Source organism: Solanum stenotomum, chromosome 1 (assembly GCF_019186545.1).
Source record: "Solanum stenotomum isolate F172 chromosome 1, ASM1918654v1, whole genome shotgun sequence".
Classification (NCBI taxonomy): domain Eukaryota; kingdom Viridiplantae; phylum Streptophyta; class Magnoliopsida; order Solanales; family Solanaceae; genus Solanum; species Solanum stenotomum.
The window spans coordinates 72,541,705-72,558,201 of NC_064282.1; the positions used below are offsets into that span (position 1 = coordinate 72,541,705).

Consider the following 16,497-nt stretch of genomic DNA (forward strand, 5'->3'; position numbering starts at 1 on the left):
TGTGAATGATAGAAAAATATTATTACTTATGGATGTAAAACATAAATTAATTTTGTTTTAATTTTTTTTTAAGTATAAAAACCTTAAATTAATCAACTTTTTATCATGTTAACAGCTTAAAGGGTATTTCAGACATTTTGATAAAAAAAAAGTGTTTACCAGCACTTATTTGCCAAACACATCAACAACTTTTTTTTCAACTGCAGCACTTTTATCCAAACACATAACTACTTATTTTAAAAATAAGTTCCAGCACTTTAAAAAGTTACTTTTTTAAGTCAATCCAAACGGGCTCTAATTTATCGATTAAATAATATCTCTATAAAATAATAAAATTTCATGGTCCCACCTATATTAATGTCACGACCCAGACCATCGTGATTGGCACCCACACTAACCCTCCGGTGGGAGAACCACTACTACAATCCAAACCAAGCAACTAAACCAAAAACTAAGCATTTAAGGATACGAAACAAGTTAAATACTAAGATCGAAATAGGGAGTTCCCATAAACTCCAAACAAAAGTCTATCAACTAAACAAATGCGGAAACAAGACCTAGAACCTAAAAGTCAATGTACCAAAACATCTAAAGTTCAACAAGTCTAAACAAGAAGGGATACTGCCCCAAACTAATGCACTAATAATTAACTAGAAAGTCTAAGTACGAAATGGTGGACAAAGATGAAAGAAAACTCATGGCAACTTGGAAGAATTGGCTCACCCTTGAATTCGAACGATCACTGATCTTCTAAGCGAGGTATGTCAATAGCCACCGAAATAGGCCCTGTACTCAACAAAAATAAGAGAAAGTGCAGTATCAGTACAAAACCACAATGTATAGGTAGGATCACGCGACTATCACACTAAGTGTAACATAAGTAAGTCAATAAAACATTATAAACACATGCATATATCAAACATATACAATACTACCAACATTTATGAATAACGAACAACTTCACATTTCTCAAGATACACAATTATGACAAGTCATTGGTCCTCTCATGGAACTCAAACCCAAACAGTTAGCATACCGAAACGCGGTACCCGATCCATTGTATATTTCGGAACGTAGAAACCGATCCCATAACTATGCCGAAACATGGCAACCGATCCCAATTAGTTATGCTGGAACGTGGCAACCGAACCATTCAACACACCACAATCACAATCACAAGTATCTTCTCAAGTTCATAAAATTTAGTCATGATTCATGGCATTCATGATTCCTCTATCTCATTTACAATAAGCGTGATCAATAATGCAGCATTCACATACATACATGTATCATAATGAAGCATGAACACACATACATCACACCATCACCTACCTCGAAACAAGCTTGAAACCTTACGAAACTTGATCTTTCCCTTTCCGGATTCGTTACGCTTGTTCTTGCTCTACAAACAATCAATATAATAAGGGAATCAATAAACAATCACTAATTACCCGGATTACTAACAATTCTAACAACCATAGATCATACCCATGATCCCAAGTATCCAAATTAGGGCTTTTTCCACCTTAGTTTCTAGATCAAAACCCTTCCCCATCGATAATTACCCATTCTTTTACGTTCTACGAATTAAAAAATGGATTCGGGGAGTTAAAATCTTACCTTTAGCCTCAAGAATGGTGGAAAACTGTCAAGAACTCGTATGGGGTTGTCTCCAAGCTCTCAAAGTCGAAAAGTGCATAATAAAGTCGTTTTGGAGTTTACTGCAGCGGCTCCGCCCTGGCGGTAGATATCCCGCCCCAACGGTTTGCATGGAACCAGTGAGCTATTTTAATAATTCCAAGACCCCCATTTCACAATACACCCTTACCCAACGACGCTCCGAAAATATTGTTCATGCTAAGATCGATTTCAGGAGTTCTACTCACCTAAATTCAATTGCGTAAAGTCGTACGGATTCCTTAACGACTTATCTAACTACTCATGTAATCAAATTCATATATAAGTTACCCAATTTCTACCAGATTTACCTACAGCTTAGTGACTCTAATTTCGTCCAAATCTAGACTAGGTTAGGAAATTCCAATTTACTACGAAAAAGTGTTCCGACTCAAAACATTTCCTCTATGGCTTTTCTATAACGACAAAAATCAGTCGTTACAATAGATACCAATTTACCCATCACTCATGCCTGAGTGATAAACTTAGGAAAAATAGGCTAAGGAAGGAATGAAGTAGTACCTGAATTGACGAATAATTGGGAATACTTGTCTTGCATGTCCCTCTCGGCTTCCCAAGTAGCTTCCTTATCTGGAAGATGCTTCCATTGAACTTTCACAGGCTTAATCTCCTTGGTCCTTAACCCGCGCACATCACGATCAAGAATTGGAATCGGTTCCTGTTCATAGTGGAGGTCTTTGTCTAAAACAATTGAGTCTCATTTAATGATGTAATCCCCGTCACCATGGTATCTCTTCAACATGGAGACATGAAATACCGGATAAACACCCGATAGACTAGGAGGTAAAGTCAATCTATACGCTACCGGTCCCACACATTCGAGAACCTCAAATGGACCAATGTATCGCGGACTTAGCTTACCTTTCTTGCCGAATCTCATCACCCCTTTCATGGGTGATACCTTAAGAAGAACATTTTCACCAGTTTGAAACGTTGTCTCTTACCTTATGATCCGCATACTTCTTTTGTCTACTCTGGGCTGCCAAAAGCATAGCTTGAATTCTCCTCACCTTATCTTGAGCATCCTTCACTAAATCAAGCACACATGCCCTCAACATGTTTTCTAACACTTAAATAGTCCTCTCTGACTACCCGTCTGTCTGTGGATGGAAGGTTGTACTAAATGTGAGTTGGGTGCCCAATTCATCATGTAATTTCCTCCAAAACTTGGATGTGAATTGGGTACCACGGCCTGAGATGATAGAGAGGGGCACCCCATGCAACCTCACTATCTCTTTCACATACACCTTAGCCCATTGTTCAACATTATAATCTATTCTTACCGGAATAAAATGGGTTGACTTAGTCAATCTATCAACCATTACCTAAATAGAATTAAACTTCCACAGAGTCTTGGGAAGACCTACCACAATATCCATGGCTATCATTTCCCACTTCCATTCCAAAATCTGCATTCTTTGAAGCAAACCCACAGTAGTTTGATGTTCATACTTCACTTGTTGACAATTCTGACACTTAGCCACAAACTCCGCTATATCCTTCTTCATGCCCGACCACCAATAAATTTGCTTCAAATCTCGATACATCTTGGCCACATCCAGATGAATAGAATATCGCGAACCATGAGACTCTATCAGCAACTTTTGAATCAAATCATCAACTCGGGGAACACAAATTCTTCCTTTGAAGCTAAGTACACCTTCCGCATCAAGAGTGGTCTCTTGTGCCTTACCAATCGCAGTCTTCTTTCAAAGCTCCTCCAAATTTTCATCCTTAAATTGTTGGACCTTGATCTCCTGGCCCTCATTTCAATGCTAGCTAACACCCCACCTCTTTCTGATGTGCCCAACTGCATGAACTTAGATTCTAAGGTCTGAATTTCCTTAGCCAAAGGTCGCTTGGATACACTCAAGCAAGCTAAACTACCCATACTCACCGCCTTTCAACTCAAAGCGTCTGCCACCACATTATCCTTGCCCTAATGGTATTGAATGGTCACATCATAATCCTTGAGTAACTCCATCCACCTTCTCTGTCTCAGATTCAGAACCTTTTGAGTGAACACATGCTGCAAACTACGATGATCAGTAAACACTTCACACTTAACCCCATAGAGGTAATGTCGCAAGATCTTAAGAGCAAACACTACTGCTGCCAACTCCAAATCAAGTGTTGGGTAATTCCACTCGTTCACCTTCAATTGACGCGAGGCATAAGTTGTAACATTCTTATCCTACATCAACAAAACAACCAAACTAGAATGTAAAGCATCACAATAAACAATAAAATCTTTACATTCAACCGATAAAGCTAGAATAGGCGCGGTGGTCAAAAGAGTGTTGAGCTTTTGAAAGCTCTCCTCACATTTTTCAGTCCATTCAAATGGTATGTCCTTTTTGGTCAAATTAGTCAAGTGGGTGGCAATAGAAGCAAAGTTCTTCACAAATCGACGATAATAGCTAGCGTGCCCCGAAAAACTCCTAACTTCCGTCACAGCGCTAGGCCGAACCCAATTCTTAACTGCCTCAATATTTTGAGGATCTACCATTACCCTTTCTTTCGAAACAACATGTCCCAAAAATGCAACAGAAGTCAACCAAAATTCACACTTAGAAAATTTAGCATACAACCTTTGTTTCCTAAGAACACCCAAAACAATACAAAGATGGTCGGCATGATCTTACTAACTTTTCGAATAGACTAAAATATGATCAATAAAGACTATGCCGAAATAATCAAGAAATGGCTTGAAAAGCTGCAGGCGCATTGGTCAAACCAAAAGACATAACCAAAAACTCATAGTGCCCATAGCGAGTTCTAAACACGTCTTGGGCACATCTCCAGGCCTAATTTTCAACTGATGGTAGCCAGACCTTAGATCAATCTTAGAGAAAATTGACGCCCCTTGCAATTGGTCAAAAGATCATCTATTCGAGGCAAATTTTACTTGTTTCGAATAGTGACCCTATTCAATTGCCAATAATCTATACACATTCTCATACTACCATCCTTTTTCTTAACAAACAAAACTGGAGCACCCCATGGAGAAGCGCTTGGACGAATAAATCCCTTATCAAGAAGCTCTTGGATTTAAGCCTTAAGCTCTCTCAATTCAGCTACAGCCATGCGATATGGAGGGATAGAAATGGGGCGCGTACCAGGCTCTAAATCAATGCAACAATCTATATCTCTATCTGGAGGCATATCAGGCAAGTCATTAGGAAACACTTCTGTAAATTCTAACACCACAGGAATAGACTCAATGTATGGAGTCTCAATTTCAACATCCCTAATATGATCCAAATAAGTCAAACAACTCTGCTCTACCAGTTTACGTGCCCGAATGAAGGATATGATCTTAGCTTGCTTAGGCTTTTACAACCCTTCCCACCTTAACATTTCCCCTTCCCAGAATTTCTAGAGTTATAGACTTATTACTACTTTTAACACAGCATAATGTTGAGACAACCAAGTCCTGCCTAAGATTATATCAAAATCAGTCATATCCAAAATCACCAAATCAGCCCAAGTTTGAAAACCCATAAATAAAATAGTACAAGAATGATAGAGATGGATGACTATGACTGCCTCTCCAACTGGGGTAGAAACACGGATGGGGGCTTCAAGTATATCACAAATCAAAGCAAATTCTAAGGCAAATCAGATGGATACATATGAATAAGTAGAACCCGGATCAAATAACACATTAGCCATCCGGTCACAGACAAGAATTGTACCTGTGACACTACGTCAGACGCCTCTGCCTCATTCTTGGTCGGAAAGGCATAACACTTATCATCTTGACGAGCTACTTCCCTACCTGGTTGCATGTTACCCCTGCATGTGTTACCATTTCCTCTACCTCCACGGCCTCGCTGATTACCTCCTCACCCATCTTGTGGACACCCTCAACCATTATTACCATTTCCCACATGTACCACTGCTTTAGACTGCTGCTGCGCGGAATCTAACACAAGTGGGTGGGAACAATCTCTCCTCATATGGCCAGGTTCACCACAATTGTAACATGTACGATCAAAAGATGGCCTGCTGTCCGCTGAAGGTGCGACTCCCTGGCTATCCTGAATCACATTATGAGATGGAGTTGCATAGAGGACTGAATTGGCTTGGCTGCCAGTATTGGCCTCCCTGAACCTCTGGAATAAGAACCTTAAAAGTTACCTGAATTCTTGGCCCTTTTTGCCAATGCCTTAACATGACCGTCTCGCCTCACCCCCTGCACTTTCTTAACATAGTCTGTTAAAGCTCCTCCATGCAGAAGTCATATGAACATATAATACTTGCAACTTAGAATTTAGTCCCCTAATAAATAACTGGATCCTCTCCTCCTCAGTAGTCACCAATTGTGTAGAATATCTCGATAAAGCATGGAACTTGGCTTAATAAGCAGCCAAAAACATACCACCTTGCTCCAAAGCCATGAACTCATCCTTCTTGCGATCTCTCAAAGTTCTAGGCACATACTTCTCTAGAAATAGAGCTTGAAATTGGGTTTAAGTAAGTGGAGTAAAGTAGAAGATCTGCATTACACAAAAGCTCTCCACCACTACTTAGCCTAACCTTGAAGATGAAAAGTCACGAACTCAACACCATGCCGATGGACAATTCCCAACTTATGAAGCCTCTCATAGCAGTCTAAGATAAACTCATAAGCATCCTCATTTTCAAAACCAAGGAACACATGAGGCTTTAGCTTTAAAAACTTAGTCAACATTTCATTGTCTTTACCAGTCATAATAGAACCCAACAAAGGACGGAAGGAAGCATCATTACCTCCCGTTTCACCCGTCTTGGGCGCAGTGCTAGCAACAGGGGGATTAGCGGGAGCTTGAGTTGCTTGAACAGAAGAAAGCACTGGAGGACCAACCAACCATTTCAAGAATTACATGATCTGTCGAGCTAACACTGGGTCTATGAGAGGAACATCGGTAATCTCAGCCTGCACCTCTTCCTCTTGTCCCATATCCTCAACATTCTCCACTATCTCTTCATCATGCGTAGAAGGGTTCTCATTCATAGGAGCATTTTCAAAAGGAGCTCCATTCCCAGCAGGCGCTACTCTTCCATGTCCTCTACCCCTGCCTGGACCGCGACCTCTCGGTGCAGATTCCTCAGCTGGAGCATTGACGGGAGCTACGGGCCTGATAGCATTAAACCTAGTATTAACCATCTGCGAACAGAAGAGTGAAGGAGGTTAGATACCAATTTATATCGACAGCTACCAATTGGAATCAAGTTATAGCACGAAGGAGACAAGAGAAAATAGAGAAATTTCCTAAAGTCCTATAACCTCTCGAAGAAAATTAAAGGCGTCCCCATACCATTCCGTAAGACTCTACTAGACTTGTTTTGGTACAACGAGATCAACAAACCTAGTTTCTGATACAAACTTTGTCACGACCCAGACCATCGTGATAAGCACCCACACTAACACTCCGATGGGAGAATCACTACTACAACCCAAACCAAGCAACTAAACCAAAAGCGAAGCATTTAAGGATACGAAACAAGTTAAATACTAAGCACGAAATAGGGAGTTCCCATAAACTCCAAACAAAAGTCTATCAACTAAACAAATGCGTAAGTAACACCTAGAACCTAAAAGTCAATGTACCAAAGCATCTAAAGTTCAACAAGTCTAAATAAGGAGGGATACAACCCCAAACTAATGCACTAATAACTAACTAGAAAGTCTAAGTCCAAAATGGTCGACATACATGAAAGAGAACCCATGGTAGCCCAGAAAAATTGGCTCACCCTTGAATTCGAACGATCACTGATCTTCTAAGCGAGGTCTGTCAATAGCCGCCGGTAGATGCACTGTACTCAACAAAAATAAGAGCAAGTGCAGTATTAGTACACAACCACAGTGTACTGGTAGGATCAGACGGCTATCCCACTAAGTGCAACATAAGTAAGTCAATACAACATTATAAACACATGCATATATCAAACATATACAATACTATCAACATTTATGAACAACGAAATACTTCACATTCTCAAGATACACAATTATGACAAGTCATTGGTCCTCCCATGGAACCCAAACCCAAACAATTAGCATACCGAAACGCGGTACCTGATCCAATGTTTATGCCGGAATGTGGCAACCGATCCCATAATTATGTCAGAACGTGGCAACATATCCAAATTAGTTATGCTAAAACGTGGCAACCGGTCCATTCAACACACCATAATCACAATCACAAGTATCTTCTCAAGTTCATTCAATTTAGTCATGATTCATTGCATTCATCATTCCTCTATCTCATTTACAACAAGCGTAGTCAATAATGCAATATTCACATACATACATGTATCATAGTGAAGCAAGAACCCACATACATCACACCATCATAGAATCAGAACCATCACCTACCTCGAAGAAAGCTTGAAACCCTAAGAAACATGATCCTTCCCTTTTCGAATTTGATCCGTTTGTTCTTGGTCTTCAAATAATCAATATAATACATGAATCAATAAACAATCACTAATTACCCAGATTACTAACAATTTAAACAACCCTAGATCATACTCATGATCAAAAGTATCCAAATTAGGGATTTTTCCACCATAGTTTCTAGATCAAAACCCTCCCCTATCGATAATTACCCATTCTATTACGTTTTACAGATCAAAAAATGGATTCGGAGAGTTAAAATCTTACCTTTAGCCTCAAGAATGGTGGAAAACTATCAAGAACTCGTATGGGGTCGTCTCCTAGCTCTCAAAGTCGAAAAGTATGGAATAAAGTTATTTTGGGGTTTATTTTCAACCTTTAGTCGTGTCAATCTTGCCACAGTGGCCCTCACCCCGTTGCAGCGGCATAGCCGTGGCTGTAGAAATCCCACCCCAGCGGCTTGCACGAAACCAGTGAGCTATTTTAATAATTCCAAGACCCCCTTTTCAAAATACACCTTTACCCAATGACGCTTAGAAAATAGCGTTCACTCTAAGATCAATTCCGAGAGTTTTACTCACCCAAATTCAATTCCATAAAGCTGTACAATTTCCTTAATGACTTATCTAACCACTCATGTAATCAAAATTATACATAAGTCACCCGATTGTTACCATATTTCCATACACCTTAGTGACTCCAATTTCACCCAAATCTGGACTAGGTTGGCAAATTCCAAGTTACTACTCAAAAGTTTTCTGGGCCCAATTCTTTCCCCATTGACTTTTCTATAACGATGGGAACATGTCGTTACAATAGGTACCAATTCACCCATCACTCGTCCCCAAGTGACAAACTAGGAGAAAAGGGCTAAAGCAAGAATAGAGTAGTATCTGAATCGTCAAATAACTAGGGATACTTGTCCCACATACTTTTTCTGTCGACTTTGGGATGCTAGAAGTTTAGATTGGATACTTCTCACCTTACCCTGAACATCTTTCACCAAATAAACTCTCAAAGGTTTCACAACTTCAACCTCAAACCAACTAATTGAACAAATACGCATCCTCCCATACAATGCCTCAATGGAGTCATTTCAATCATCGAGTGATAAATATTGTTGTATGTAAACTTAACTACACCAAAAGCGATTCCCAACAACCACCAAAGTTGATCGTACACACGTCTACAACTTGTTATAAAGGACGTTGACACAATCATCCGGACGAATCCTTTAGCACTTATACTTGATAAAATTCCAAGTCAATACTCTCTACAAATAGTAGTGAACCTGAACCAATCAACACACACTCATAATACCCAAACAATCATAGTTCTTATCAACATCTCCTTCTAACAATGTAAATTTCCATAAGATTAAGTTACAAAATAATGGTCTTTAGACATCAGATAATTATTGAGGGATATGTCCAAGCATACAATCCCTCCAACAACACTATCGAAATGCTAGATTTAGTAATTGTAGAATACCTCTTAAGAACAGTAGAATTGGACTCAATGATCCCCACATTCAACCACACATAATCAATACATGACCTCGACGACTAGAGAAATATTAAGATTGTCGGACAACCACAAATACGCATGGTAGCTCTTATATAAATTCTCATAAACAAGGTAGTACATGTAGAATTATTAAAATAGTTTAACAACTCCAAGGCAACACCAATTATGTCATTCAAAATAACCAAATCTTCCCAATTTTCCCACTCAACCAAGAGAACATCGCAGTATTTTGTACCCCTTATCCACCACTAGGGATCCACCCACAAAAGTGAAAACACACAGCATAGCTAGTGAATCATACTCACAACACTAACAACCATCATAAACACTCTGACCTTTGACCTTATTATAAACCAACACTTTTTCAATGAAAACCTTTCTTAGGTGCTTTAACAATCAACAGTAATCAACTTTACTACTCAACCCGGGTGTAAGTCCTTTCCAATGCTCAATACCTAATACAATTGATCATTCCTCACCTTGCAAATTCATACCTTGACAAAATATATCACCATGAATGTAGACTTTCAATGGAAAATATGAATTGTAAATTCAATTGTATAACACCATCCCCTTATCTATCAACATAAGCTTATACCTCAAAATTTTTTATGAATTCATGGATCTTCGCTTATCATAGATCGCATCTCTATCTATAACAATATCTTTTGCTAACAATTCAATCGTATTCATTACTAAACTCAAAACAAAACAAAAGCACTTATCATCACGCTCGAGCTAATGTCTATCCACTCCTTCCTCAAGTCCTTTCCAATAGTTTTTAACTAATCTGAAGGACTTGTGACACTATTACCATAGCCATAACAAAACAAATTAAATCACGCGTCTCTGAACCCAATTATCTACCCCTCTGAAGATATTTCTTTAGCTTTTGCAATCAAAAAAATATTTTTGCTCTCATCTCTCTCTAAATGTTGTACTACATCCCACAATTTTTCTTCATTATTACTCTAGGTCTTTTAAATTCTATTCAAGTGGTGTCCCACCATCTGTTAAAACTTTCCATACAACCACTTTATTCACTAAAAAATTAGAAAACGACAACCTTAGGTACTCACAAGTCATAATTACTATACAAAATTCACTTAACCAACAATCTTATTCTGTAGTTGCATCCCTTCACAATCTATCAGACTCTTATTACGATTACACTCCATCATCCTTGACTATCACTATGAAGTCAACCATTTCATCAACACGACACCTCAAACTCAAGTATACTCATCAAATTCAGAGGACTAACCTAATTTATACGCACTTTCTTACTAAAATACTTCAATTGCCTCGACCTAAATATACTCGATAGAACTTTATTTATCCATAAGCTTGTCATTTCGGTATTAATCCAACCCCTTATAGATTAAGATAAAATCATCTGTCCTCACACTACCCATTCTTCTTCACAAACAAGACATTAGCACCCCACTTGGAAACACTAGGAGGGATTAAGAAGCTTTTGGATTTGAGCCTTAAGGTCTCTTAATTCTGCTGGAGCCATACGATACAGAGGGATGGAAATGGGGCAAGTGCCAGTTTCCAAGTCAATGTAGAAATCTCTACCTCTATCCGGAGGCATACCAGGCAAATACATAGGAAACACTTCTTTAAACTCAGACATCACAGGAACAAACTCAATAGAAGGAGACTCAACCTCAACATCTCAACATGAGCCAAATAAGCCAAACAACCCTGCCCTACCAGTTTCCTAGCCCGAATGGAGGATATGATCTTAGCTAGCTTAGGCTTGTACACCCCTTCACACTCTAATCTTTCCCTACCGGGGATCTCTAGAGTTACCGACTTAGTATTACAATTAAGCTCGATATAATAGGGGGACAACCAAGTCATGCCTAAGATTATATCAAGTAAGTCATATCCAACATAACTAAATCAACCCAAATCTGAAAATCCATAACCACAATAGGACACCATGGTACACATGGGTGACTATGACTGACTCTTCAACTGGGGTAGAATCATGGATTGGGGGGATCAAGTATATCATAAACCACATCAAATCCCAAGGCAATTGAACTAACACATACGAATAAGTAAAACACGGATCAAAAAAACAATAGCCATATGGGCACAGATAAGAGTAGCACTGGTGACCACTGCATCACACCATCAAACTCGGTCCTACGCAGAAAAATATAAAATTGAGCCTTGTCATTTTGACGGGAAACCTCCTCGCCTGGTTGCACTATTCATCTACTTGCATTACCATTTCCTCGGCCTCCACGTCCTCGCTGATTTCCTCTTCATATGCTCAGGTTCTCAAGAATTTTAACACACCTTATAACTTATATTTGATTGCTGAACACTGAATTAGATCGCAGGGATTAGTTCAGGTACGATTTGGGGTCCATAATTGTGACTATGGGAAAATAGGGGAGACAAGGCTGAGATTCTGCCTCGCCCTGTCCCCCTTTGGCAGGAGAAACCCCGCAATGGCGGTCTCACCGTGGCAGGAAAATCACGCCCCAGCGGCCCAAGCGAACACAAAATCCAGGCAATAAATTTTTCTGGGGTTCTTCTCTTTTCTAAATCTCCCAACGATTTTCAGCATTACTAAGCAATTTAGGATAATCCTCTGAACTAGGATAATCATTGTCTACCCCGAGTCAATCCAACGATACACAATCCAACTCGTTCTCATTAATTCAATACCATAACCCACACATCCCCAAGATACACCCAGACACTCACTCGGTTATTACTCAAGCGCAAGACACGTCCAGATCTTTCTTATGAATCACCTCGTACATTATCTAGTCCCTTGAATCGAACTTAGTCGTTCAGTTCAAATTAACTTGTTTGTGTCCCTTCAGCCGGGACTACGGCGTCTTGTTCACTTCGTTGGGATACCAATTGGACTCAAACCATACCACAAGCCACAATAGTAGCTAGCGAACCCCACAAAACAGCTAATTTCAATCATAGAACTTGGTCGAACCCAACTTTTAACTGTCTCAATCTTTAACTAATGGTAACCAGACCTTAAATCAATCTTAGAGAAAACTGATGCACCTCGCAATTGGTCAAAAAGCTTTTCTATCCTAGGCAATGGATACTTATTCTAAATGTTGACCTTATTCAATTGTTAGTAGTCTATATACATCCTCTCTTGCTAGTGATGGTGTTACCACTTTTTTTTTGTTCTAATTCGGACCATAGAGTGAATGAGGAAAGATACCAATTTGTATCACCCAAATACCAATTGGATTCAAGTCATAGCACGAAGGAGTAGAAAGAAGTGAGTTTTTTCCTAAAGTCCTATAGCCTCTCAAAGAAAACTATGGACGTCATCGTACCATTCCGCAAGACTCTACTAGACTCGTTTTGGTACAATGAGATCAACAAACCTCGGGCTCTGATACCAACTTTGTCATGACCCGAACCGTCGTGAGTGGCACCCACACTAACCCTCTGGTGGAAGAACCAAAACTATAGCCCAACTAATAAATTTTCTGAACACTAAGGCATTTAAAAATACAAAAGCAGGTCTAAATGTCAAGAAAAATGGAGTCCCCACAAACTCCAAGGTTTAAACAAACAACTAACCAAACTAATGCGGAAGAACAACCCCTAGAACCTGAAAGTCATTGTACCAAAACTCTACTATCGATAAGTCTAAGAATAACGGGTACAACCCCGAAACTATACAACACCTTAAACAAATAGTCTGATTCCGAAAAGAGTGGACTTAAACTAGAGAGATTTCAATGGCAGCCTGAAAGAACTGGCTCACCCTTGAATCCGGTCATGCTCAATAGTCACTTAGCTGAGGTCTATCAATAGCCGTCTGAAAATGCCATGTACTAAAGAAAGAACAATCAAGTACAGTATCAGTACACAACCATAGTGTACTGGTAGGATCAGCTATCCCAATAAGTGAAACAAATGCAAGTAACCACAACATTATAAATATGCATATACCGAACATATACAATATTAATCATCTTTTCAAGATAAATATAACATCACACGTTCTCAATATTACCCATTTGTTATCAATTTAGAGAAACATACAGTCTTCCAATATCAATCATCATTAGATATGAACGTAATCATCACAAGTAGATACACAATATAATTCAATGGTCCTCTCACGGAACCCAATTCAATGATCCTCTCATGGAACCCACACCCAAACTGTTAGCATACTGAAATGTGGTACCCGATCCAATGTTTTTGCCAGAATGTGGCAAGCGATCCTATATTTATGCAGAAATGTGGCAACCGATCCCATGTTTATGCTGGAACGTGGCAACCGATCCCATGTTTATGCCAAAACATGGCCACCAATTCATTCAACAAACCACAATCACAATCACAATGTATATTCTCACAATCACACAACAAGAGGTGATCCATGACGTACAATTATTCAATTATCTCACTTACGATTAGGGTGATCAATAATGCAACATTCACATACACACATGCATTATAATAAACAATTACAAACAAATATCACACCAACCTGAAATCACAACCATCACCTACCTCGAAACAAGCTTGAAACCCTAAGAAACTTGATCATTCCCTTTCCGGATTCATTTCGCTTGTTCTTGCACTAAAAGAATTAATATAATATTAGAATCGATAAACAATCACTAATTACTCGGATTACTAACAATTCTAACAACCTTAGATCATACCCAGTATCCCAAGTATTCAAATTAGGGCTTATTCCACCATAGTTTCTAGATCAAAACCCTCCCCCATTGATAATTACCCGTTCTATCACGTTCAATGGATCAAAAAATGGATTTGGGGAGTTAAAGTCTTACCTTTAGCCTCAAGAATGGTGGAAAACTGTCAAGAACTCGTATGGGGTCGTCTCCTAACTCTCAAAGTCAAAAAGTGCAGAATAAAGTCATTTTGGGGTTTATTTACGACCTTAAGTCGCGTCAAAACCACCACAGCAGCCCTCACCCCGCTGCAGCGGTCCCGCCTTGGCGGTAGAAATCCCGCCCCAGCGGCTTGCACAGAACCATTGAGCTATTTTAATAATTCCAAGACACCCATTTCACAACACACATTTACCCAACGACGCTCAGAAAATACCGTTTATGCTAAGATCTATTCCGGGAGTTCTACTCACCCAAATTCAATTATGTATAGTCGTACAACTTCCTTAACGACCTATCTAACCACTCATGTAATCAAATTCAAAAATAAGTCACCCAATTAATACCAGATTTCCCTACACCTTAATAACTCCAATTTTGTCCAAATCTGGACTAGGTTGGGAAATTCCAAGTTACTATTCAAAAGTTTTCTGGCCCCAATTCTTTCCCCATTGGCTTTTCAATAACGACGGGAAAAAGTCGTTACAATAGATACCAATTTACCCATCCTCGTCCCCGAGTGACAAACTTGGAGAAAAGAGCTAAAGCAAGAATAGAGTAGTATCTGAATCGTTGAATAACTGAGGATACTTGTCCCACATACTTTTTCTGTCGACTTTGGGCTACCAGAAGCTTAAATAGGATACTTCTCACCTTACCCTGAACATCTTTCACCAAATCAACTCTCAAAGGTTTCACATCTTCAACCTCAAACCAATCAATTGAACACCTACACAACCTCCCATACAATGCCTCAATGGAGTCATCTCAATACTCGAGTGATAAATATTGTTATATGTAATCTTAACAACAACAAAAGTGATTCCCAACAACCACCAAAGTTGATCGTACACACGTCTACAACATGTTATCAAGGACCTTGACGCAATCATCGGGATGAATCCTTTAGCACTTAAGCATGATAAAATTCCAAGTCAATTCTCACTAAAAATGGTAGTGAACCTGAACCAACCAACACACACTCATAAAACCCAAACAATTATAGTTCTTATCAATAGCTCCTTCTCACAACGTAAATTTCCATAAACTTAAGTTACAAAATTTTAGTATGTAGACATCAGATACTTAATGAGGGATATGTCCAAGGATACAACCCCTCCAACAACACTATGGAAATGCTAGATTTAGTAATTGTAGATTACCTCTTAAGAACAGTAGAATTGGACCCAATGATCCCCACATTCAAACACACATAATCGATACATGACCTCGACGACTAGAGGAATATTAAGATTGTCGAACAGCCACAAATACGCATGGTAGCTCTTCTATAAATTCTCATAAGCAAGGTAGTAAATGTAGAACCACTAAAATACTTTAACAACTCCAAGACAACACCAATTATGTCATTCGAAATAACCAAATCTTCCCAATCTTCCCATTCAACCAAGAGAACATCATAGGATTTGGTACCCCTGATCCACCACTAGGGATCCACCCACAAAAGTGAAAACACACTAGAGCATAGCTAGTGAATCATACTCACAACACTAACAAACATCATAAACACTCCGACCTTTTACCTTATTATAAACCAACACTTTTTAAATAAAAACCTTTCTTATGTACTTTAACAATCAACAATAATAAACTTTACAACTCAACCCAGGTGTAAGTCCTTTCAAATGCTCAATACCTAATACAATTGTTCATTCCTCACCTTGCAAATTCATACCTTGACAAAATATATCACCACGAATTTAGATTTTCAATGGAAAATCTGAATTGTAAATTCAATTGTGTAACACCATCCCCTTATCTATAAACATAAGCTTATACCTTGAATATTTTTATGAATTCATGCATCTTCGCTTATCATGGATCGTATATCCATCGATATCACAATATCTTTTGCTAACAATTCAATTGTAGTCATTACTAAACTCAAAACAAAACAAAAGCACTTATCATCAAACTTGAGCTAATGTCTATCCACTCCTTCCTCAAGTTCTTTCCAATAGTTATTAACCAATCTGAAGGACTTGTGAC

The 16,497-nt window shown here is 38.9% G+C and overlaps 1 protein-coding gene across 1 annotated transcript in view; it reads right to left on the bottom strand.

Annotated features, from left to right (window-relative positions):
* Window positions 1-6,850, bottom strand: part of LOC125856420 (uncharacterized) — an 18,950-nt gene extending 12,100 nt beyond the window's left edge. Inside the window, exons 1-5 of the mRNA XM_049535962.1 lie at window positions 6,626-6,850; window positions 6,454-6,534; window positions 5,598-5,816; window positions 3,809-3,892; window positions 2,200-2,356 (exon numbers count right to left, since the gene is read on the bottom strand). Of these exons, the coding sequence (XP_049391919.1) occupies window positions 2,200-2,356; window positions 3,809-3,892; window positions 5,598-5,816; window positions 6,454-6,534; window positions 6,626-6,850 (766 nt within the window). The remainder of the gene's footprint in view (window positions 1-2,199; window positions 2,357-3,808; window positions 3,893-5,597; window positions 5,817-6,453; window positions 6,535-6,625) is intronic.
* Between the last annotated feature and the right edge of the window lie 9,647 nt (window positions 6,851-16,497).